Source organism: Haemaphysalis longicornis, unplaced genomic scaffold, assembly GCF_048455015.1.
Source record: "Haemaphysalis longicornis isolate Haplotype H1 unplaced genomic scaffold, Haemaphysalis longicornis Haplotype H1 scaffold_25, whole genome shotgun sequence".
Taxonomy (NCBI): domain Eukaryota; kingdom Metazoa; phylum Arthropoda; class Arachnida; order Ixodida; family Ixodidae; genus Haemaphysalis; species Haemaphysalis longicornis.
Genome location: NW_027526314.1, coordinates 1,593,869 through 1,619,850, shown reverse-complemented (window position 1 = coordinate 1,619,850; position 25,982 = coordinate 1,593,869). Strand labels below are relative to the sequence as shown.

Below are 25,982 nucleotides of genomic sequence, written 5' to 3'. Positions count from 1 at the left end.
GAAGTTGGGCTTGTAGAATGCCGGCGTTTTGTTCAGGGCCTCTGCGGCTTTTGGGCAGCCTGACAGGCTTCTGTGGTACAAATGCAAGTTCGACACGTGCCCTTTACCATTGCAGCCAAGTGTTGGGCATGGACCCCTTTTCATCCTGCCTCGAGGGGGGCCGGGGAGGGAAAGGGCACTGGAATTGCGGGACTGGCACTCATTTTTCTTGGTTAAGGCGATAGCCAGCGGCTTGTTGTTTTCCCGGCGGAGATTCTGGTAAAGTTTTTTCTGGTCACCGTACCCGAGCTTCTGAATTCTTTGCGCGTAGCCATGTTCAATCAGTGGGTGGAGAGAGGGCTCTGCCATCCGGGCTCTTTTTGCTGGCTTAGGTGCTGCCACTGCTGCTTCGTGACTCTTGGTGCCATGGTTTTCACTGTTTCCACTGCTGTTGGTGGCTGGCAAGTTGTTCTTAATGTCAGGAACGAGGGAACCAGCAATGTCCGGAGCCGCCCCTGACGCGGGGAACGCGCTGCTGGCCGTTGACATGCCCGTTCCGCTGGGTATAGGGAGCTTACTTTTCCGCCGCATCGGTACACGTCTTCTTGGCCTTTGCAGAGATCCGTGGTCGATGGCGATGATAGTGCCTTCAATGATAATGACCCATGTCCTCAAAAGGGATTGACGGGGATAAATTTAGCCTTATTAACTCCAAGGTGATCTTCTCTACTTTAAGAATTCTTGCGTGAGTTCGCTACCTTCGCTGGACGTTTTCACAGCGAGGCCACCTATGGCTAGTTTTTGAAAAATTTTGGCGTCCGCGGGTAAAGTTGCGTCGTCAAAGAATTTTGAATCTTGTGGCAAAGCCAACTTTGTAATGAATGTTCTGTAGTCCTCAATCTAATGTAGGCATCTTGAAAACATCCCGCTGAAATTGGACACTAGGACGACTCTGTCGCTACACCGAGTTTCATTTACTTGTCCTAATTATTTCTAAGTGCAGTTGTAAATGTTAGAGAATTATCGTCTGCTCTGAATACAAGGCCGTCTACGGAAGGAAAGAGTATGTTGGCAGAAAACCACTATAACTCTTGTTTAATCAGAACTATCTCGAAACAAATTATATAATTACCCTCTATGATGACCCTAACATTACGCCGACTTTCATTTACTTTTCGTGTTTACGTAGTTCACAGTGAACTTGTAAATATTGCGGAATTTCCGCCCGCTATCAATACATCGGCTTTTACTTGATGGAAACTGCCCCATGTTTGTCCGGTAGAATAACACTCTAGTCCTTCCAAGTATCACTGAGCCTCTTGGAACGCCTGGAACGTTTGGTCCCACGTACCACCATCCCTATCATCTGATTCTGGTGGAAGCGCGCTCCAAGACGCTCGCAGGGCCGCCTAAAGAGACGAGATTGTGGGGCCCAGCTTTGGAATGTAAGGCTTGAAAACCAGCAGGAGAGATCTTCACCACCTGGAAATTTTCTGGAAATCAGAATGGTGGCCTTCATTATTTTAACCGACACTCGCTACCTCAATTAAATAGACACCTTGGCAGGTCTCGTCTGGCGCAATAATCTCTGTGCAGCTACTGCTCTGAGGGTCGGCCATTACCGATTGACCTGTCGACGTTTTTTAAGGTCAGATATCAGCTCCTTGAGATGCAACTTCGCCGCCTGGGGGCTGCTGTATCTGTATCGGCGCTTCTTTTATTCGGGGCTTCAGAGACGGGGTCCTGCCGGCGGGGTGTCAGCTCTGTCCTTCTGGGTTTGATAGCAAATTGCAGTTAATTTCAGCTATAACTGGTTTTGTTTAGTCTAGTAACTAATGACATTCATTGTTTATGCAATTCTCCCCAATTCTTCTTTCTCTTTATCCTTAATTTTAGATTAAAACTGCTTTCCAAACACTTTAAATTACCTTTGCGTAGGGTCCCGTATTTAGATCAAACTTTTTAGACCACTGATGATTGGCCGACCCCGGATTGGGTATGTGTCATTCACCAAGAAACATCATCATCCTGATCATCGTCATCATCGTCATCAATCTTTATTGATACGTTTGCGGGACCAGGCGCCTATGACTTGTTAGCTGCTCTCCTTGAGTATATTTTACCTGTCCAAAAATTTGATTGTTATTTCTCGTCTGACCCTGTATCGGTCTTTTCTTTCATGTGTGATTGTGAGCTTCTTATTTAAATTTTTACGTTCCCAAATTTCACCGGTGTGCAGTGGACGCCCTATCCCCTCAAACCTCTCGATTCCTGACCAATCTTCCGCGTGGGTATGTACCGCTAAGTAAAGAGCAACAGCAACAATACCGGCATGGAGTGCCGGATTTTAGGTTGATTCACATTAGTTTCAACGACGGCCGCTGTGAAGAAAAAACAGATGAAATGCGCTGCTGCCAGGGTCACACCATGTACATCAGTACGCACGGGATGGAACTCATCGTAAACTTCTTGCGTGCCGCCAGTGGGAATCGAAGGTATTCCTTTGCGCACTTCTTCGGGCAGTGCATGCGTGGGTGTACACGTGGACGTTCTTGTGCGGAATCCAACGCTTGTTGGTGCTAGTCGTTGTTCTTTTTGAATAATCTCATCGTAGTGACTATTGCAGTGTTCTTTTAAAGCATCAAATGCGGTTTTGTGTTCTCTCGCAGCGCCTCGGCGCTGGCGCATCTCGTCTTGCATGGGGCGAAACCTGCAGGGATGGCGGTCGGAGGAGACCTTCGACACGGAGCGCGCCACAAAAAGACACATGAGGCCTTTGAAGCGATAAGAAAAATGGCGATATGCACGTCGGCCACGATTCTTTCGTTCTTCGCGAGTGGCTGCTAGGATGCTGAGGGAAGAAGCGCGGCAGGCCAACCTGGGAGTGAAGCAGGGATGACGGGCTACTTACTATACTGACCAAAGCGGAGCAGTGTCGACAAGCTCAAAAAGCGAAACCAGAAGAACGAACACTAACGGGGGAAAGTGTTCATAGTGTTCTAAAGCTGGTTTGAACTTCAGTTATGAAGGGGAGATCCTTGGGCCTCCCACGGGGGCTGAGTAAGCTGCAAATATTTTGCTTGCATGGTGCATGGCTCCATATATTATATTATCACAGTTTGTTAAAATCCGAAGCCTATAGTATAATAGCGCATTTGCGAACCGGTAGGGACGTGTATGTGAAACGCAGTAACAGCACAACATTACATGCTTAGAGCTCCCTCGGTGCTCGAGAGAGAGAGCTGCCAATTTTAACCGTTTTTCTTTTCACAGCGAAGGTGTGTGTATATAGTCAAAGCAGAGCAGGGTACAGGTCCGGGGACGGTGCTTAAAACGTGGTCGGCGCATCTCTCGCATGCGCACAACCACGCCGCCTCTGAGCACGCTCAGGGGCGCTGGTCGAATACTGTGCCGCACCAGGACCGGATGTTCACTCTGCTACAACTCTCTAATGGTACCTCGGCCGAAATATGTCGTGTCCGTTATTGTCATAGTAGATTCAAATAGAAACTGTATAACAAAAAGTGCACTCCTCCTCCTCTGTTCCACCGTATCACGAGGAACAGCTAGCACCGCATTGTTCATGTTGAGGAAGTAATGCTGCGATACCACTATACTCAACAGGAGGAAAAACACGACTTTGGAGCCGAATGATCTTCACTGCGTTTTATGATTTTCCGATTAAACTGCGTGGGTTATGCGATCAATTGACGGACACGTCTACTGAACCATCATTGATTAGAGATTAATACGCTTACCTTTTTGCTTTCCCTTCCAATTCGCAACATTTAATTACTGTGTTATTTTCTAGAACCGTTTCGTCAGTTACTTTTTAGAGCTACAGCTGTCAGTAGTTTAGGAGATTCGGAGCGCACTTTGTGTCCGTCGTGACTGCGCCTTCCGGGGGAGGGGAGCATAAAATGAAAGGAATATGTGCAGGGCCGTCTGCCTTAACCCATAACACATTAATGCCCACCTGCACTCCCCCCCCCCCCCCCCCCCCCCTTCCCGCCCCATACTCTACTTTTCGTGGCATTTTTTTTCGTTTTGTAGCCGGTATTACGGCTCATATGGCGCCGGAGGACAGTTCCGGCCCCTACAAATTCAACCGCTGCTTTCCCGTGGTGGGAGAGCCCGCGCAATTCGTACCGATGCTTTCCGGCAGTGCACCTATTCCTGTAGAGTTGCAGCCGTTACAAGCGGCCTGACTTTTTCTTGTTTTGTATTTGCCGTCGTTTGTTTTTATATATCATTACGTTACAGCATCAAGAGGCAACTTTAGCATAACGTATCAAATATCGTCCTTTGAGTGTAATTATAATCGAATTTCGGTGCATCAGTAGCTGTGCCGCAGCCTGTATCATTCTGCGGTGATTATCCGTGAATTTGTTTCTTAATTTTGTACTGACCGTCTTGTACAAGGACAGCTGTAAAATTATTTTTGCGCTTCAGCCACAAATGAACAAAACGATGGGAAATTACTGTTTGCTAACGAAATCTCTTAATACATTTCAGATTGCCAAGTTCAAGAACCACGTGTTTGGCTCTCAAATTCCCATGTTCCGGTTGGGTGTGTGCACACTTAACGACTGCACGGAGCAAGACCTTCAAGCACTCATCAGTGCAGGTGAGTTGAGGTTGAAAAGAGCACTCAATTGATGGGAGCTTGTGCCTTTCCCTAGACTGCAGTGGCTGCACAGCCATAAAAAAACAATGCCAATGAAAAATTATTACTCGCGTCAACCCTGTATTGCTCCGCGTCATTGCGGAATGGGTAAGGATGATTCCTTAAAACAATTTTTAGCACCCAAGCGCCGTGTTATCAGTGCAAATAGACACTCCGAGCCTTTAGGCATATGCGGTCGTGAAACACCTGGGCCAAGCAAAATGGCTCAACGTACATCCGTCTACAGACACTCGTCCGAAAGTTGTTCACCGTTTATCGCACTTTTCCAATTCTTGGCATCATATTTTCTTGCATAATGTGTCGTCACACCTAGTGGCCGGTTTCGTTTCAGTTAAAGCATTAAACGTATTTAATGATGATTTGAAATATTAAAGCAGCTAAAGAAAACCTTTAAGGAAATCCGGACGGAGTATCTTAGGGAAGTAGCGAAGTATCTATCTAGTACACAGTACGAACTACCACGCTGTGCTGCCGAGGGCGCGTAGCTTTTGCAGTGGTCGCGGGCGGGACGGAAAGAAAGATTATCGTAAGCCCTTTTTAAGTCGCTTCATTAGATAAACGACATGGTGCGTTTGTGCATGTGGGCCAGCCGTCGGAACTCCATGGCTGCCGTTTCGACGACAACGTGCACATTACGCGCAGGTGGTAGTTTTGTGTTTAGTTAGGACATGTGCCCAATCACCATGCGCACTACTCAGACCTTTTTATTACCTGTGGCAATAAGCAGTGCTGCCCCTGTGGCGGTAGTTCCTAAAGACCACTGTTCCAATGACTATCGGGATGAATAAAACATCCGTTTCGGATCAGTCTCCGTACTTCCATTTGCATGGCGGGGGATAATCGGTGATCACTTTCGCTTGCGACGCGGATGACGACCGGCCCTGACATTTGTGTGAAAACTTGATAGTTTGAACAAGAGTGTGAAGCTGGGCGAGTCGGTAAGGATCCATGATTAAAACAGCGCAAATGACAGGACGAGAACAGCTGGCAAAGACTGGCGCTGACAACTAAATTTTATTAAAAAAAACAGCGAAATATATAAGAAAAAATAAGGGCACAAGCAAGACAAGAAAGGGAATCTTAAAGGTTACAATAAGATTACTAAAAAGTGGTGTCACTCACCGCAGCCACACCGCCCAAATAACTTATCCCTTTAGCATGCAGTGCGGTTGATGGCATGCTTACACATGAATCCCCCATTTTATAGATTCTGAACGCTTCCGAAACTTCACGTGTGCGTTGGTCCGGGTACCTGGTCACAATCGAGGCGTGGTTGAGCTTAGGCGAGCAACCATGTTTTCCGCAATGAGTACCGAGATCGCTCTCCTGGACGTCTTGAGCGAATTAGCATGCTCGCGTAGGCGATCGTTGATGCAACACCCCGTCTGCCCTACGTAGGACTTCCCGCAGGACAGCGGGACCTTGTACACCCATGCGTTGCGTCGTTTGCGTTGAACCCTACAAATAAAGACTTAAATCCTCGTTATAACGAAATCACTTTATTCGAAATATCGCCTCATTTTAAGTGCCTCATGGTCCCCACTGTATTGCACGAAGGACAAATATTCACGCTTTCAACAAAACGCCGCTTATGCCGAGCCAGTTTTCTGCTCTAGTGACGTCCTCATTACAAGGGTTTGCTGTACATAAGTAAGGTTGGCCGTAAATGGTTCATGGTGTTTGCGCGAACAATTTATAACTACATAACTACAAAACTACAAATTGTAGATAACTACAAAATGAGCCCTTTGCGCTTTGTTCTCGAGGGGCGTCTGAGTTTTTGCTACCTAGATGTGATCAAGTCCGCGAAGTTGGCGCTTAATTGTACAAAGAAAAGTACACAACAAATTACCATCTATTCATAAAGTAAGTTGAGAGAAGCGCGAAGGCCAAAGGGACGTCCCACCTCCGCTGAAAGTGCGTCCAATCGGTCTTCAAGCCTTCAAGGACACAAATCGCCTACGAAGAACGAACTCATGCCACGATTTTTTCCGCATTAAGTAAACGCATCCAGGAACGATCGAAATGTGCACCGATACGTGGTTTATGAGATAAAGGTAGTCTATTGTACTCCTTCTTTATGATCGACGCGTGTATTGTATTATCTATAGAACCATTCCCTTTTTGCGATTTACAAGTAACCGTTTTGACACAATGAAAGACAGTGTTCACGCATGCGCTGAGTGTCCAGATATCTTATCAGAGCTTTGCGGTGGGGCAGCTGGTCAATGGGGAAATCCATTAGTTTTTTGACAGACCACCATCGGCCGCACTGAGACAGATTTCACTTTAATTCAGAGCCAGTTGCACGTAGCCCGTTTTAGCCGTGCAGTATTCGCGGCAGTGACGTATACGCACGCAACTACCGGCAATGACGACACTACCCCGTTCGGCGGTTTAGCTTACCTAGCTACCATTCACCTCCCACCCCTCCCCCCAGCCGTTTTTTTTATTTTTATTCCTGTTTGCTCGTGTGCCCCCCCCCCCCCCCCCCCTTCCTTTGGCGTAGTTCCAGGAAGTCGGACGCACTTTGAGGCTTGCGGAAATTAAGCCACTAGTCTGGCCTCGTTACAGGCTGTCTGGTATCTGAGAAGCACTTCGATGTAGAAGTCATGTAGTCATGCTATCAGATTATGGGCGGTGAACGGACATCACGAAAAATACTCGAGGACGTACCTATAAATGCTACAGCCATTGACTGCTGAGGGCGCCTATCTTCAATACGACGGTGTTTTTCGGAGCAGTTGCCTCGGCGGATGTTTCCGCAAGGGATGGAATGAGCATCGCCGTATAAATTGATTGATTGACAGGCTTTAATGAGAAATAGGCAAGACGCCCAGGTGGGGAAACGGTTTGAAATGGAAAAAATGGGGGAATAGAGCATATGGATCATTGGACAGCCCTTCGGTACTTTAAATGAGAAAATTGGCACAAACTGGACATGAGTTTTAAGACTCTTTAGGGTGTTTTATGAACTGGCGTGCCGTATGCACGAGCCGTATAAATAACAAAAATATGGTTGATTCGTCTGTCATAGGAGTCGGTAAAACACGAATGTGAAATGTGCAGCGAAATCTGCAGCTGAGCACGATTTGCGGGTCTGCGGCTGTGTTGTGGGTGTGTTTGGGGAGCGACGTCCTGCTGGCGTGTCGCATTGGCAAAGATGTACTGGCGTCATTTCCGTGACGGATATGTGACATCAGTGAAATCTTCGTGTATCCCGACATGAAACACTTTCGTGTTAAAATATAAAATCCGAAAACGAACAACCCCAAGTATTTACGTACTCTTTCGTTCTAAAGGTTGCTTCTCCGCAAGAAGAACCTGTGTGCAGGGATGCACCCTTTTCAGGCCTCTTGCTTCGTTGTACTGGCGTCACTTCCGTGACGGATATGACGCCACTTAAATGTTTGTGTATCCCGGAATAAAACACTTTCGTGTTAAAAAGCGTTCAAATGCGCAGCTTCAGAGTATTTGTTGACCGTTTGCTGAACCCATATGGCTAAAATTTTACCAAAGCGAACAATTACTTCGCTAACATCTTCATGGTGCGTGGTGTACCATGGGGACATTTTTTTTCTGTTTCCCCGTCGCTTACAGAAAGGTGCATGTGCAAGCGTAGAGAAGAAAAAATTATTGTACTGAACAGGGCGGGATATGTTAATGCACGCCCATTTAAAGCCCACTACGGAAGCGCTCCTTCGCATGATTAGTGCACGCGTCGCTCCAACGTTTCTTGCTTTGTCTTCCCTTTTCAGTGGTCCCTCGTGAAGTGGACTTTCGTGTGACAAACTGCGTAACTGGTGAGCTCTCTGCTCTCAACGGGACGCAGATCATCATCATGTGAGTGCGGCGTTTAGGATTTGCCACTTAGTCCGAACATGCGGATTGTGTTGGTGAGAGAGTGCACGTACTACCCCACTTGACACTTTGCATCTCTACTCGTTTTTTTTCTTCTAGATCAGTTCTGGGCATTATAGCTTTTATCACAGTTCTCAGCACAGCCGCGGATCTGTACTTATCAACCCAGCTCAACCCAACTACTCATGGTAAGTTCCCATCGAGTGGCTCACTGCGTACTGCGTGAATGTTTTTTTTTTTTAACAGAACCATTGCGCAGGCTGAAAAAAACGTTTTTCTTTTACCCCGCTATTTAATGAGGAAAGCGGTGATGCAAGCACCTGCTTGCGTTGGTGGTCAGCGCTATAAGAAGTGTTTAAAAATCGTGGTCGTAGCAGCGTGAATTGTAACAACGTTGTTACCATGCAAGAGTAATTAGTGCTTGTAAATAACATGATCATTTGCAAGTGGTGCTCGTGAAGATGGGAGGCTCGCAGCTGATACTGGCCCTGAAGACAACGACCGCAGAAGAAAGTAAACTGTGTTCACGGAGATTTAGACAAAATCATGTTCAGGGAAAAAACATTCAGCGACGAAAAACTACCAACAGTGTTTTGTTTTTTCCCCGTTCCCACATAGAAATACTTACACTCTACCTGTGCGGTAAACAGCCCTCCAAAACGGTTGTCACAGAAAACTCCCCGCGCTATCGCTCGTGTCGCTAAACACCAATCGGGGCCGCCTGCGCCACGACAATCGCTGCCACCGTCAGGCGGAACTTGAACCGCGCGGCTTTGACCTGAACTAGTGCTTGTCTATTTCTGCACCGCTAACAAAAGGACCAAACAAAGACAAAGCAGGAAAAAACGTCGCATGGGGTTTTTGTTGGTGTTGTCGTTGTTGCCTGCTGTTGTTGCATGCTGTTGTAATTAATACGAAAGCATTACATTGTCCCATCGAGCGGAGAAGCCGGCGTCGGCACCCGTATCAGAAAAAAATTAGCAGTTGCTTAGCTCGACTATGCCAGGATATACGTAGCGTGCGGTAAGGTTCAGCTGGTTATTCTTAGCTTTCCCGGTTGTCTAGGAAACGACTCGCTAGATGTATACCCCACTATGTATGTATATGTAAAGGCTATTCAACAATGGACCATATTCATCACACGATCAATCAGGTGATAGAGAAGTGCGCGGAGTATACTGAACCTCTATATATAGCCTTCATAGACTATGAGAAAGCATTTGACTCGGTCGCAACCTCAGCAGTCATTCAGGCATTACGGGACCAGGGTGTAGACGAGCATTATGTAAGAATATTAGAGGATATTTACAGTGGGTCCACAGTTACCATCATCCTCCATAAGGAGAACAGCAAAATACCTATAAGGAAGGGTGTCAGGCAAGGAGACACGATTTCTCCGATGTTATTCGCAGCATGTTTACAAGAATTATTCAGGACATTGGATTGGGAACAGGTGGGAGTAAGGGTTAATGGAGAATACCTCAGTAACCTCAGATTTGCTGATGACGTTGCCTTGTTAGGTAACTCGGGGGAGGAATTGCAAAGCATGCTTACCGCACTGGACAAACAGAGTAGAACCTTGGGCCTGAAAATTAATATGCAGAAAACTAAAGTAATGATCAATAACCTCGGGACAGCACAGTGGTTTGAGATAGGTGACGAGGCAGTGGAAGTGGTAAGCGAATATATATACTTAGGCCAAGTTGTGACCCCAGATCCCAACCATGAGGCAGAGATAGTTAGAAGGATCAGAATGGGGTGGGGTGCATTCAGCAGGCATTCTCAGATAATGAATGGCAGCCTACCATTGTCCCGGAAGAAGAAAGTGTATGACAGCTGCATCTTACCGGTACTCAACTACGGGGCAGAAACTTGGAGGCTCACTAAGACGGTTCAATTTAAATTGAAAATGATTCAGCGGGCAATGGAGCGGAAGATGATAGGTGTAACATTAAGGGACAAGAAGAGAGCGGAGTGGGTCAGGGAACAAACGCGTGTTAAGGACATATTAGTAGAAATTAAGAAGAAGAAATTGACGTGGGCGGGGCATGCAATTCGAAGGCAAGATAACCGTATGACATTAAGGGTAACAGAGTGGATCTCTAGAGAAGGCAATCGCGGCAGGGGGCGGCAGAAAGTTAGATGGCAGATGAGACAAAGAAGTTTGCGGGGATAAATTGGTCGCAGTTAGCGCAGGACCGGGGTAATTGGACGTTAATGGGAGAGGCCTTTGCCTTGCAGTGGGCGTAGATAGGCTGGTGATGATGAGGATGATGTGTACCCCATTGATAGCTCTGTGCATGCGCACAAAACGAGAGGCACTATCCAGTGGCTCCGGCGCAGCGTCAGACTTGGATACTGCGCAACGGAGGCGCACAGCTGGGCACGCGCGGCGCCATTGCGTCTGCCGCGGCTATGACGTCACTTCTCTGGAATGTGGAATGCGCAGTCAGGTGAGGCGCGCGCGGCGGGGCGCGCCAGCTGTGTGCCGTGTGACGTCACTGCTCCTCCCGCATGCGCAGCATGGCGCTCCCGGAGCCACGCGAAACTGTTGAACCTCGGCCAGTGTAGCTCACGCTACTTATTCGGCTCATAAACCCCGTGTTCTTGAAGCGTTCCATAGCGCGAGGGTTTCCATAGCACACGCTTAATCTTGGCACGCAGTAACGAAAGGTGGCCGTCCATGCCAGTACACTGCAGATGAAGCAAGGGAGCGGAAGAGCGCAGTCAAGCGAGCGAAGGGGGAGGAAGCGAAATCCCCCATTTTCAGAATTCTCCATATACATGGCGGCAGAAACCAGTAGCGGGGCAACGCGTAGAAGACAGATGGAAACCACCCTAAAGCGAAAGGGGGAAGTGGATCGCCAAGCAGCGGGCGAAATATCGACTCCATCGAAAAATCCCGAAGGGCAACCTTGCGGCGCACTCTGAAACCCGTGGGATCGGGAGGCGTTGCCCCGGAAGATGACGTGTGGTCAGGAGAAAACAGTTTTCACCACTCGGAAAGTTTCACGCGATGCCTACGGGGCATCGTGTAAAAGCGAAGCTTAGGCGTCGTCAAAATTTTAAGCGATTTCTTTATTCTGAATGGAAGGCTCATTGTGTAATGAGTAAGCGGATTAGATATTCCAGAAACATTACACGTGCCACATGTTGCATCGTGCTTGCTATGGTGTATTTATACTCTCTGCTTTAAAAAACGAGATAAATTGCCCTAAATACGTTTCCTCAGGCACCTCTAAATATTTTTGTTGGCATTTCTTCGGAAAATTGCCTAAATAAGGTTTCGAAGAAAGGAAGTTCTCCCACGCGGCACAAACCAAAATATGGCGCTTGTGGCTAAGTTGTTACTCTCCGAAAAGTTAATGCGAATGAACTCAACAGACTACCCGTTTTAGTTTTTAATGCACGTAAACATTAAAGAATTTTTATAGTAACTTAAGAAATTTGCAGTAGCAACATTATTCCTTTAAGCTCACGAAATTAATGAAGCCATTTTTATAGATTATTTCTTCACGAATAGCGGTCAAGTTCCTGTTCTAAGCGTATAATAATAACCAATCATTGAAGTGTTTTTATTGTGGTCTCGGACACACGATTGGCCCCTGTTATGGCGCATGTAAAAAAAAGGAAACGAAAACATTTGACATAGCCAATGTAATCAATAAATCACTCACTCACTCACTCACTCACTCACTCACTCACTCACTCACTCACTCACTCACTCACTCACTCACTCACTCACTCACTCACTCACTCCACTCACTCACTCACTCACTCACTCACTCACTCACTCACTCACTCACTCACTCACTCACTCAATCAATCAATCAATCAATCAATCAATCAATCAATCAATCAATCAATCAATCAATCAATCAATGGACAGTTACAGTAACTTGTTCAGATTCAAACGTTCTCTATTTCTTTTCAGGGAGTGAGAAATGTGCTGGCGTTTTGGCCCAAGCGCTCACTTCTTTCTCGTTGGTCTCCAACATCCGGGCCCTCCTGAGCGTCGCCAAAGACGAAGCGTCGGACTCCTACCGGTTCCGTTTCCTGCACGGCCTCCGTGTTCTCAGCATAGCGTCGGTCGTTGTTGGACACTGTTACGGCTGCCCTTCGGACACGTGGTGTAAGCACAACAGGGGGCCGAATTAAGCGACAGCTGTTTTTTAGTGCGCGGCACTTAAGCAACCGTTGCTGTGGTTTGACATCGTCGCCGACAGTATAACCGAGCAAACGAAGGGGGCACCGCAGACAAAAGGAAAACGGGGAGGAAAGTGGGACGAAAGTGTGAGCGGGAGGGCAGTATGCCTAGGCCGCCTGAGACGCACCCCGGCGGCGGCGCGCTAGGAGATTACCGAGGGAACGAAGAAGCCACCGAATATAATCCCGCATGAAAGCGGAGGATGAAAGTATAACGAAAGTGTGAGGGGAGGGCAGTATTCCGAGGCCTCGCCTCAGAAGCAAAGCTCGCGCTGCCTGCTGCACGTATGTATGTACGTACATCGGTCCTACGGCATCCTCCTCGTTGCGTGGCTTATCCGAACCACGTGACATTTGCGCGGGAGGTTCAAGCCCGATTTACGACGATATTCTCGGCGGCGGCGACGCGTTGCGAGATAACGGCAGCGTAGCGCGCACCGCCGTGCGTTCGCTGATCACGTGATCACTTCCTGAGACGAAGAAGGTATGCGCCGTGACCGAGAAGAATGCGGTTCGCCCTGCGCACAAATTTCGCATTAGGGAGAATAGTAACCGTTAGCCATTTTTTTTTGGTGATTTATCACCTTGGACAACAAGTTCTTGGATGAATAAGCAAGAGTTCGCTTGCTTCCCGTCATCCGCAACCCCCCCCCCCCCCCATTGTCCAAGGGCAGAAATAATTAAACCAGTTATTTGCTGTCCTTCACCAAATCCCAAATGGAAATTACCTCACGGTTTAAGGAGCAGCACCAAGAAATGGTTTGAAACGTCCAGTTCCGCAGTATCAGCATGGGGGCACGGAGTCCTAGGGGCGTGCGAGAAAGGACGCATTGCGGACTCCCGACGCCGGAGCAAGGTGTGCACATAGGGCCGAGCCCCAGTTCGCGAGGCAAAGAAACGAGATGTTCACGGCTTCTTACAGATTCATTGATGGATCTTCACTTGCATTTTTTTGGTTTCTCATCCGTTTCTGTGGGAATGGTGTATTGCTAGAATGATTTAGCTATATCACCTATCTACCAAATAATAACATACATGTATTAGCCGCTTTAGGGAGCTGCAACCTATCGGCAAGTGAACGACATTCATTGAACAATATTTGGCGTAACTCGCAAAGCAACACAATGATTTTAGATTTCTGTGAGACCCTTTCTTCTGTATTTTACAGCATCCCACATCCTGTCTCGTTTTTGTTTGTGATTTCTGGCTCTATAAATGTGTGCCCGCTTTCTTCGCTAGGAGGCGAAATTAAAATGAAATGGCATAAAAAGTAATTGTCTAAGGAGCTTTTTTTTCGGAGCAAAGGGTGGGCGATCATCGTTTTCAACAATCAACCTCAAACTCCTACTTAGGACCGCCATTGCCACAACGGCATAGCTCATAATGTCCGTGTTGCATAACCTGGATGTTGCTTGTGGGTATTATCCGGAATTTCTAGTGTGAAATCAAGTACTTAGCAGAAGGCTCTATTGAGTTTTCAAGAAGTGTTAAATATAAAATTCCTCCAAAATGAATGTGCTGAAGCGCATGTGCTGCCGAATAATCGCGCTCTCATAACGGTTTTCTCTTGAATTGCAGCCCGAGTTGTGAATAACGTCATAATGAGTGACCGTTGGACAACCATGATTGTGGCTGCTGGATTCATAGGTGTCGACACGTTCTTCTTTTTGAGGTGAGCACTGCCATGCGCCTGTACACTGCCATGCATCTAAAGCGTTTGAGACTTCACAGCAGTAATACGGTGCGGCGAGGGAATCGCGTTAGTAATTAAACTTGTAATTGGATCAATTTGATTTTATTATTTTTCGTACCGATAAAAACTGCTGTAAAGCAGACAACGTTCAAATTACCGTGGGCAGCCAAGGCGTACTCTATGTGGACATAAAATACGGACTTCCAAGTGATTGCTCCAGACGTCGGTTTCATGGTTATATATATATTTGCTTCTTTTATGTAAAAAAGAAAAAAAAAATGACAGGAAAGTACTAAAAGCCGCGAGTCATCGGGAACGCGAGGAAGGAAGGAAATCAAAGGCACGATAACGGCTTCATTCGGCAGCGGGAGTGGGTTCTCAATTTTAGTAACACAGACCCAAGATGAAAAAATCGTCTAGTAGAGAAGCTACGCTCGCATTTATATTTTGCTATAATTTTCCTTGGGTTGCAGGCTATTTGCAGCTGTGGTCATGCTGTATTCTAGAAAAATATCTCTCTACAGCTTGAGGAGAGTACACAGCAATTGTAACATCGCGAGGTTTCGATAAAAGAGGTACCTGCAGTGGAAGACAAAATAAAATGGTGCGAGGTCCACTGATTTAGGCGGAAGTTTTCGCCACAATAGTTCTGATGAGCAGGGAGCGGAAAAATTCTTCATTGTTGAAGTTTACATGGTTCCTCTTGGGGGCAAAAAAAAAAAGTTGGCTGAAACTTCGTGATTTCTTTTTTCAGTGGATTTCTTCTAGCTTTGGTCGTGGCAAAGCAGAAGCATGCCGGAGTGATTGTTGTACTTTTCGCTGTAGTAAGACGCTACATTCGGTAAGCTGCAGCTTCAACGAAATTCAGCAACGTCACTACACCCCTTGCCATGTTTTACTTTCAGAACCATGCTACCAGCGTTCTTCATAGTAATGTGCATGTGTCTTCTCCCGGCATTTACGTCAGGACCAGACGCAAAGGCCTACTTTGACAAGTTTCACCACGAGGTAGACAGGCACTGGCTGCCTCTGCTTTTGCAAGCTGACAACTATAACTACGAAGACGATGGCACCGGAAAACTGGTGGGTCCAACACGCTTGATCACATAGCCTTTCCATGGAACAGTCACTCTAGGAATAAACAAATAATTATAACGCAGACGTATACTTGGCTGAAATGATGCAACATGCGTAAAGTAGAAATAAAGGGGCCTATAAGCCATTAGCAAATCAGCCGGTTGCTGCCAGTTTTTCATAGTTACGGTGCGTGTGTAGAAATTAGGCTAAAATGCAGGCCGGCATTACCGCGTGAATAATGATATAATGATTTGCACATTTATTTCACTCACAGCTAGGATACCTCGGTCGGGCACAAATTTTTATGTATGCATCTTACACATGTTGCAAGAGAAGAGCACTTTATTACGTCAAAATCCTGGCGGGCGCCGCCGTCTTATATTATGTGCTAGCGGGGGAAGTTATAACCTCTTGTATTGTGGCGAAACCACTAGCCAACCCGTGAGCCGACCAGTCGTGACTGGCCAGCACGTGCGGCACACGCAAGACAAGTCCGGCATTTGAACTTCGCCACCTTTGCGTGGACAGCCGATAAGGCTGTCCACACGGCCACAAGCACGGCCGCGGTCGTCACCTGTGCTGCTTGTACGCTCCTCAAATTCTGCGTGCTGCTAGAGTTCCTCTTTCCTGTATATAGCTCCCCGAGAGGAGAAGTAAGGAGCATATACTTCGTGCTGCGGCTCATTGGTGCTATCTGGCAGTGTAAATGATGCTGATGAAGGAATTTATTCAGAAGAGAGAGGTCGAACACCACGCCAACGACTCGAGCTTGACAGAGCACATACGTTTTCTACGAAATCGGAAATCGACCTACTCACAGCAGAACTTAAAGTCATTGTACTGACCCCGCCCTGCTATGCAGGGATCGCCCTAGTGTCACTAGATAACTAGATCGCCCTTCTATCAAGAGAAAACACAATACCTCTAGAGTCTTTCTATATACTGGCAATGCAGAGGCGATCGGCAGTGTAAATAGAAATAACTGCACACTGTACTGGCTATCTTGCTGTACAGGACCCGCATATGACTATTTCAGGACGTAAAAGGCAAGACATTCAACAACTAAACCTTCAGCCCACCCTGCCTTCTTGTAAAAAAGAGCTATGGAACGTTTTACTCTTAATGGCATTCATTGCAAGAATTCACATCTTTTTCGAAATTGTTGTACGCTAGGGGTACGGGTTATTGATTGATTGATTGATTGATTGATTGATTGATTGATTGATTGATTGATTGATTGATTGATTGATTGATTGATTGATTGATTGATTGATTGCAGGGTTTAACGCGCCCACGTTACACAGGGGATGAGGCGCGCCGTAGGGGATGAGGCGCGCCGTAGTATCCGGATTAATTTTGACCACCTGGGCACCTTTAACTGGCACCGAAATCTCGACCACACGGGCGTTTTCGCTTTTCGCCTCCATCAGAAAAGCGGCCGCCGCGGCCGCTTTTACCGCGGCCGCTTATATTCCTTGGGATATAAGGTACTGGTGATTCCTTATATCCTTACCTCGGAGTATTAATAACATCAACTTAACATTTTGTGGGCGCATTTCAAGACTTGTTGCTGAAGCCTGAAAAGCACTGGGCTATATTACAAGAAATCTTTCCCCATCTCCCCCCTCCCCGACACACACACCCACACTTCAAGGAAACAGAGCGGCCTATACAGGGCTTTCATGCCAACAAAACATATTTTACCCTAAGCCATAAGAGCAGCTACGGAGACGGCAAGATATAAGCGGTTGGTAGTCTATGGGAGGGGCCTTCGTCCCCCTGTGGACGTAATAAGGCCTGTAATTGTTTTTATGAAGCTATTTGTAACGCTTGCTGTTGTTCTTTATTAGGTGAAAAGAAATTTTACAGAAAGCTTGGCTCGATGGAAGCCACCTGGTCCAACTGATTCAGTCACAAAAAAGAGACAGAAACGGACACAAAAAATTAAACAAGCGCAAAAACTAAAAGCTTGTTCGGCATTGCTAAGGAAACATATTCAAACTAAAGGTTAATATGCACAAATGAAGGCTCAAAGCCAGTTCATGTGCGCACTTCAAGATACAAACACTGTTCATATGCACAATTCAAAACACAGCCACGGACAAAACAGCCCAAGACAGAGCCCACACGACACTAAGGGGAAAATGAGGGAAGTTTCTCGACAGTACAAGTGCTGGATTTCATGGTTCAAATGTACTGTTACAGAGAAAAGGTGCTCGCCCACAAACACCGCTCCTTAAAATATGCCATAGAGCTAGTTGGAGCATTTCAGCTCGAAGGAAAGAGCGCTAAAAACAGGACACAACAAGGAAGAACGGTGACACAGATGCGCTACTCGAAACTATTTATTTGAAGACAAAAAATTGCGCCAATCCACCCTGTGAATGTTGTTAGAAAGTAAAGCTGTAAACGGCACCCACAACGATTACCCATGCGACGTCCCTTAAATTCAGTCACGTCGCTCCGGAAATAGTGAAACCAGAGGGAAGTGAAATGCGCTTAACCACACCCTTTATTACTTCAAAGAGATATTCTTGGTAAGGTTAAATCAATGATGATGCATGAACGGTGGTTGGCTGGGTTGTATTTGTGTAGCACATGAGTGAGCTTCCTTTATAAAATTAAAGGAAGCTCAAACCCGGTGTTAGGCGATCTCACTTCTCCATCTCTCCCGCCGCGTACGGAGGCGACGAGATCAGTGGCCGAGATGGTGGAGGAGGACGACAAGAAGAAGAAGAAGCAGAAGAAGAAGAAGAAGAAGAAGAAGAAGAAGAAGAAGAAGAAGAAGAAGAAGAAGAAGAAGAAGAAGGAGGAGGAGGAGGAGGAGGAGGAGGAGGAGGAGGTGCAGGAGGAGGATGAACTACTACTATTCAGATTTCTGAACGGCCCAGAGTGCGGCCCAGAGGAGTGGTTCTTTCTTCATTGGAGCCCATATGCAGTCCGCGCTGCCTGTGCTCTGTCCACCAGCGGAAGCTGGGCAGGCAGACAGGGGCTGGACAGCAGCATCTCCCATTTCTCTTCTTGGGTAGTGGAGGGCTGAAGTCGCGCACACCGATTATGTGGTAGAGTGTTCCTACTTCTTAGCAAAATTTACATTTGGAGTCGTAGCGACTCGGGTGCATTAAGTGAAGACCTGTTACAAAATGTGATCTGGTTGATTGGAAGACGACGACACCGAAGTGAAGACGAGCAGCGACCGCACGAAAAGCGAGGCTCAAGACATCTTCTTCATCAATCGAATAACGCGAACCACTCGAAAGTCAGCAATAAAGCTGCGTCCTCTAACCCGCGCCTGCTTCATGGTTTTCAACAATTTGAAGACACTTCGGGTGTGGGAAGAAGCCGCATTGTATGTGTCATAGGGTAGTTTGTTGTTCTATGGAATGGTCTGGGTAAGGCAGAAGTAGGGTCTGACTCTGAAGGCGATAATGCTGGGTTATGTCGCTGGACGCGACAAGCGGGTGACTGCCCTCGTGCAGCTCCATAGCACGGGGGGTAAAAGCGCAGGCTTGTTGGTGGGCGTATTTGTTGCCCTCCATGGAAGCGTGAGCGGGTGTCCAGATGAGCTGAATGGAACCGTTTGGGGAGTGGGTTTTTAGCACACGCAGTGGACGTCGGGACACCCAACCCGACTGGTAATTGCATTAGGCTTGTTAGGAATCGGTTAATACCTTCCAAACCCTTGGTTGAGTGAGAGCCAATGCGATGGCTGCCTTTCTGCTGCCATCACGTCTTGGGTCTTGAGTGAGGCACACGCATGGAGGTTGGTTCTGGAGCGTGATGGCGTACTACTTCCCTCGATGTTGGGAGGCGTCAGTGTAAATAACCGCATGATCCCCACACAGGGTGGTGTTGAGCGCTTGACCCCGTGCTTGTCGGCGACCCTCGTCATGTGAGAGGTTCATATTTCTAAGCAAAGGGAGCATCTTTAGTTCTTGCCGCCAGGAGTGCCGGAGTACATGAAACGGAGTGACATTCTGTGCTGCCCAGCCAATCTGGTGAAGGATGCGGCGACCCAACGCAGTTCTGCTCATTTGGAGCTTCTGGTTATAAAGATGGCCCCCACCGTGTTGTGGAGCTCTTCCACCGTGTTGTGGAGTCCCGTGCTAAGCAGCTTCTCTGTGGACGCACTCAGGGGAAGACCAATGGACTGCTCAAGCGCCTTTCTAATCATTATATAAATCATCTTTATGCCCTCCTTGCCGAGAAGAAGACAGGGGATTGACATTAGCGATCCTCGAGAGGACAAAAGCTTGAATTAATCGAAAGGTATCGGATTCCTTGAGGCCTCGCTTCTTGTTGGCAACTCGACTGATCATGTGTATGATTTGATTGATGCTGTGTTTGAGGCGCTGCAACGATATGTCACTCTTGGTGTTGGCCTGGAGATGTAGGCCCAGGATCTTGATGGTAGGGCTTGGAGTAATGGCCTGGCCATCAAGGAGCAATTGAATGGGTTCCTTGATGTGTCGTTTGGCGTGAGGGCGGACGACAAGGAGCTGTGATTTTTTACGTGAACATTGGAGGCCACAGGCTTTAGCACATTGGCGTACTAGAAGTGAAATGCCATGCGTGTGAGCTTCCCTTTATTTTTGTAACTCCTAGCACACGCTCAAGGCGCGCACAGGACCGCTAGACGTGTCGTGGACGGAGAGCACGGTGGCGCGTGAGGTCGCGTGACGCTATCACATGGCATTCAGCGAGAATGCAGGGGGTTAACCCGTGGATGTGCTTGGCGGGTCCACCGCCTGTCTTCCCCGTCTCCGCGTGTGCTCGTAGCTAAATCAGTAAGACAACGGGCTCTCGCTTTGTTATTCTACTAGTTCCAGGTTAGATTCCTGGCGGTGCCAGTAAATACTTTTATTTGTTCACGGGAGTTTTCTGTTGACACCAACGGTCGCGAAAGAACCCTTGGGGGGTACAGGTATAAAGCTTTGCTTTAAAAACGGCTCTCTCAATAGGTTTCGAAGTAAAAAACACAAAAAAATGTGTCAGTTTTAATGTCTCACACCTACAGGTTTACAGTCGTTAAAATTGACTCGTTCGCTCGTGATCACGAGCGAAAGGTCTGTTCGGCTTGCTTTTTGCAAAGACTATGCACACCGTTTCAGTCTTAGGTCACACCCGCCCCACTTGCACTCCGGCGGATACACGCCATCCATGACGAGACTGAGCGACCAAGCGCTGGCTATGCTGCCTTTAAACATTCACCCAGTCAAGTGGTACCACAGTGCGAGACTCCGAGCGAACGCAGCTGCGACGCCTCGCCGCAGGGAATCATCTGGCATGACGTCGCACCTGCCACACTCGCGCTCCGGCGGCTCAAGGTCATTGCGACGTGATGGACGACTTTGCGAAACATGGCATAGTACAGCTTTCGCTCTAATAACGCACAACCATGAAGATTTGATATAAGATACACACTACTGGTCAAAGTACTCAGAGATGTGATTTACGAGGTTCACGCGCCACCATGTCTGTCAAACGTCTTTCCGATTATGGTTTTTTTTTTGCCTTCTGCCATGGGGGGCAACCACGTTTGAGGCAGGGGAAGGGTAAGTGCGACCCGATGCCATTCTTGATAGAAAACTCATGCTCTCTTAGGCGGCCATATACGTATCAGTCGCTTTTGTCCGACACTTTTTCGCGCGTGAGCGGTATCTGGTATATGACGCCAACTTGGCTTTCCACATATTGAACACCGTTCTTCGTTTCGGTCGTGTAAGTTGGCAGGCCTGCGCGAGCGCAAAAAAATAAAATAAAATAATTCTTAAGCAACTGGCTTATGCATAAATAGAATGGCAGATCTTTCCGCTGATAAGTTCAACCCGCGCTGTCAAAAATGATGTCGCTGTACCAATGCCTTCTTGGCATGGATATTACTTTTACGCTCTCTCGATCAGAAGCTCAAATGCACATGTGATATGCATAAACAGGAATGTTTACCGACGTCAGATTTATGTTGCTTATGTTGACGTCAGATTTACCGACGTCATATTTATGTTATTAACACTATCAAATCAGTCTAAAATCGCACCCCCGATTCATCACTTATGAAATGCAATAGGCATCTTGGCGCCACCAACAGAATTCAACTACCTCTCTCCCATTACGGGAATCGAGTCGCCAAATCATCAGCTATGCCTGCCGCCCGAACTGCCTGACCGCTGTGGCTCCCTGTCGCTAATACCAACCGTATTTAACGCATTTTGTTACTTATACCATTTGTCATCGAAAGATGAATGAAGCAGTCAGATTTTATAGTTTGAGAACACAATTCGGAAAAACGTACCTTAAACACGAAAGCCTTGTACCTGACCGCATATTTTTATTATTTTTCCCCCCATTTCGAGGTGAGCCTAGAGCTATAGCTGTGGTTACATTTGCGCTTCATTTAGCACTCATATTTTCCTTAGATGGCACTAAGACGTAGTTCCTTGCGCCCCTCCTTCCTTTTTAACGCCCATCAATTATCCTAAAAAGAGTCATGCGCCTTGATACCTCTTTCAGTCTATTTTGCTAATTTTTCCTTTTCCGTGGGTGGGGAATTAGGGTAATTTTCTGCACTTGTATGTCATTGCACTATCATAATCCTCGCTTTGCAAGCTCTAGGACACCAGCTTCGGTGGCTCGATAGGTATTTGGTTGTGCTGCTGATCCAAAGGTCGCCTTTTCGGCGTGGCCGCGGTGGACATTTTTCGGATGAAGGAGAAAAACGAAAATGCCCGTGTGTAAAGATTTCGGCGCGCGTAATGGTCCCCAGGGGGTCAAAATTCCTCTGATAAGGTGTGCCTTATAGTCAAGGTGGAGCAATATGGGAGCATTAAACCACCAACCTTTCTGTTAATAGGTGAACCTTTTGTGTTAATATTACTCTCGTACTCCTCCCTTTTGTACCCCTGTATCAGTGGCCTTTAAAGGTAGATCAGACAATAATGATGATGACGCAATATCACACTACGAAGTCTCAAGCTCACCAAAGTGGAAGGCTGTGCAAGCAATCTTTTTGGTTGCCCTTCACGTCCAAAGCTAAGTGCAAGGCCGGACACACACATTTCGCCCAGTCTTTTCTCAGGGCGCACAGAAATAATTCCACTTTCGAGTCATGCGCGAAGGACATCGAGAACAATGATAGCTTATACGCCCATCATTTTCTTTTAGTGCTTATGATTTATATGCAAGTACTTAAGGATTTATATCCAAAGATTGATGGGTCACACTTTCGCCACTTACGAAAATGCGATTAATGACAGGTGCTAGAGCCTTCACACTTTGATATCAGTCCTTATGTCGCCCCTCAAAATGTCTTCAAAACAAAGCTGTGTAGCAGTAAAGACCATTGTAAACGGGATCGGTATATTGTAGAGTTTTATAGGGATACATGAGTTCTTATCGAGGTGTTTAATAAAAAAATAAAGCCGTTCCACTAATGTTTTGTCACGACGTTGTGCTACGTTCTGTGTATTCCTAGTTGTTGATGACCGCCCTCCTCTTTGAAGTTTGTACCCCCCTTACTCAATGCTCTCATTGAGCTTGTAAGGTATAATAAATAAATAAATGTGAAAGCTGGCGGAAGTGCAGAGCAGTGATTCGCCATAATGGGCTGTACCGACGTTATCCGCTTACTGCTTACCCCATGCAATTCAAATTTTCCACCTTCGCAGTGCTCGCGCGCCCCCTGCCTGAAACTGCACCAGCGGGAGTTTTGTTCTCTTTGTGCTTTTCTCCCCGCACGTGCCGGCGTTGCACTGCGACATTTTGCGTTTACTATAGTATAAACCAACCCAACGGCCGTCCTTAACTAAAGGAATTTGGGCGCTGCAGGTTGATTACGTATATTTTCCCTCAAACGTACCTATAGTTTTCTTTGCGCTAAACAACGGGAAGATGTATGACAAGGGCCAGCGTTTCACAAGTTTCGAGCGCTTATGACTATAAAAACCGCTTGGCTTTCGAAGCCTCTGGGGTACGCCGCGTACAACAGCGTTACCTCGGGTTGCCGCCTTGGTGATCTATATACTTGGGTCGAGCGAGCGAGCGAGCTAGGACAAGTGGAATGCCTAAAGTGCTCTTAACTTAAAACGGCGTGCGTCCTTTCTACTTCAACAGCAGACCGCTTATTACGTGCCTGAAGACACATCTTCCTAGCAATGCTTGCGAGTTGTAGTGAAGCTGAAATTAAAGGGCTTGGTGTATACACTATTTATTTATTTATTTATTTATTTATTTATTTATTTATTTATTTATTTATTTATTTATTTATTTATTTATTTATTTATTTATTTATTTATTTATTTATTTATTTATTTATTTATTTATTTATTTATTTATTTATTTATTTATTCAACTACTTACCTAATGAGTTCTTGCAATTCTTTTAAGTGCTGAGTACCTAAGGGTGCGGGTCCGTCCGCGTCCATCCGTACGTACACCACCATCAAACGAAAATCTAGCGAAAGTCTGTTTGAGTCGTGAGTTGCAGTTTCATTTAAGGAATAATCAAGGCGCAACTCACGGCTCAAATCGAATGACGGCCGGGGCGCAAATCGGATGTCACTCGGGGCGCAACTTGGATTTCACTTCGAGTCTTTGTACTCCGTACCCTCGCCATCATCCACGGAGTGGAGATGCTGACATTTTTTTCCTCTCAATTTTAGCCCCTGCTGGCACACTTTTGGTACCTCTCAGTTGACTTCCAATTTTTCGTTGTGAGCCTCTTCATCCTCATCGTATTTGAACGGTAAGTGTAAGCAAAGCAACATTATTGTTCCCAGAATATTGCTCGTCGCAGTTTAACAGTTCAACGAAGGTAGAAACTGAAATGAAATTGTTTTTAAGGTGAAATTCATCGTTGTCAACTTTTTACACTTCTAAATTGAAACTTATGAGGAAAGCAGAATGACTAATAACTTTTTCTTCAGATAGTCAATTTTTTATCACCCTTGCGGTACATTCTAAGACAGGTCCAAGATTTCCTGCCGAGGGTGTTCATGCAAAAGACATTATTTCAGTACTTCTGTCCTGTAAACTACCTGTCTCAATGCTTGATAGAAACTAATCGCCTAAATAAATTTGTGACATTGTGCACAGGATAGAAATTACACCAATGTTGGCGTACATCTACTTCGGGAATGAAAAAATTTTCGCCCACAATAAGGCAAAACATGAGTGATTCACGCTCTTGGTCGATTCATTTCACATTCCCAAAAAACTATAACCCTGGATAAGTGAGGAGTTTGGAGCTTTCAGCTATAAGCTAATGAGGAGGGTTCGCGTAGTTGTTTTTTCCTGTAATTATCAAGGTACGAACTGTTTCATTCACCGCGAACAAAGAACAACTCAAACTGTAGTTTCCGCAACACCAAAAACACATTAAAAGCACAAAATCAATAATCTAAAAAAAAACGAAAGTAATAGAGGCGCTTGTAGCTCCGGATTGAGAGCTAAGGATAATTTTACAAAGAGCTTCACAACTGTGGCTTACAACGTGATCTCCCCAAACCAAACAATAACTTCCTTATAGCCTGACCCCAACATCAGTAACTCGGTTTGTAGCTTGCTCGGTTTGCAGCTTGCTAGTTCTGTGGAAGTATTTCCTGGCACGCCCAAAGCCGCACATTCATAATGATAGCCGCAGCATTGCTGCTGGACAATAACTAATTTTAACTAATAACTTAATAACTAATAACAGACGTGCTTTTTTTCTGTTTCAGCAAACCTCGTTGTACCGTCATCATCTTCGCTATTTTCTCGTTGGTTGGATGTGCTGTGGCGACGTGGCAAGTGGCTGGCAATGCCACACCTCCATTCATTGTCGTCGTCGATGAATCGGTGTCGTAAGTGGGCAGGCAGAGAATTCGTTTTCCATCATCAAGTGTGTGTTTTACGTACGTAGTCAAAGTACATGAAGCGCCTCTCAGCAAAACCACATGCACAAGGCTGTCAGTCCCTGAAACCAGGCGCCTACACTGATAAAGTGACCGATTTTGACTAACAATATCAAAAGTATTGTTCGAGAAGTTCCATTAAATAAACGCAAAAACTCATGCTTTATGTGGTTTAAATATCCCAGCAGGGTTTTGTTCCGTTCTTTGCTCATTCATGTGCTTGTGTGGTTCTGCATATGCAAGTGGTACCGGACTTGGAAACAGTACAAAATACACAAGCGACATAACAATACTTTTCAATGTGGGAGGATAGGTACCAGTATGTATCAATGAAAAGAGTTGTCCTTAAATTAAGGCCAGCGAACTCCAACTGATTATGTATGAGGAGCGTGGTGCCTTTGTTATAACGTCTTTTCTTTGTAAACCCTCTCGCGATAAAAAGAAGCGGATGTTTTTTTCGTATGGCATCGGCGTTCGCCTTGTTTCTTTGTATAGCATGTGCTCTAGAGTTAGATTTTTTCCACTGTGAAATAAAACGCACAGAAGGCATGAGTGAAAGTTACGCACAAGCAACTTTCAAACGCAAGAAGAA

At 46.3% G+C, this 25,982-nt stretch overlaps 1 protein-coding gene across 1 annotated transcript in view; it reads left to right on the top strand.

Annotated features, from left to right (window-relative positions):
- Window positions 1-4,049: 4,049 nt before the first annotated feature.
- The window catches only part of LOC144172676 (nose resistant to fluoxetine protein 6-like), a 49,558-nt gene continuing 27,625 nt past the window's right edge, over window positions 4,050-25,982 (top strand). Inside the window, exons 1-8 of the mRNA XM_077701313.1 lie at window positions 4,050-4,103; window positions 4,495-4,606; window positions 12,462-12,659; window positions 14,312-14,405; window positions 15,181-15,267; window positions 15,332-15,509; window positions 24,161-24,243; window positions 25,217-25,339. Of these exons, the coding sequence (XP_077557439.1) occupies window positions 4,050-4,103; window positions 4,495-4,606; window positions 12,462-12,659; window positions 14,312-14,405; window positions 15,181-15,267; window positions 15,332-15,509; window positions 24,161-24,243; window positions 25,217-25,339 (929 nt within the window). The remainder of the gene's footprint in view (window positions 4,104-4,494; window positions 4,607-12,461; window positions 12,660-14,311; window positions 14,406-15,180; window positions 15,268-15,331; window positions 15,510-24,160; window positions 24,244-25,216; window positions 25,340-25,982) is intronic.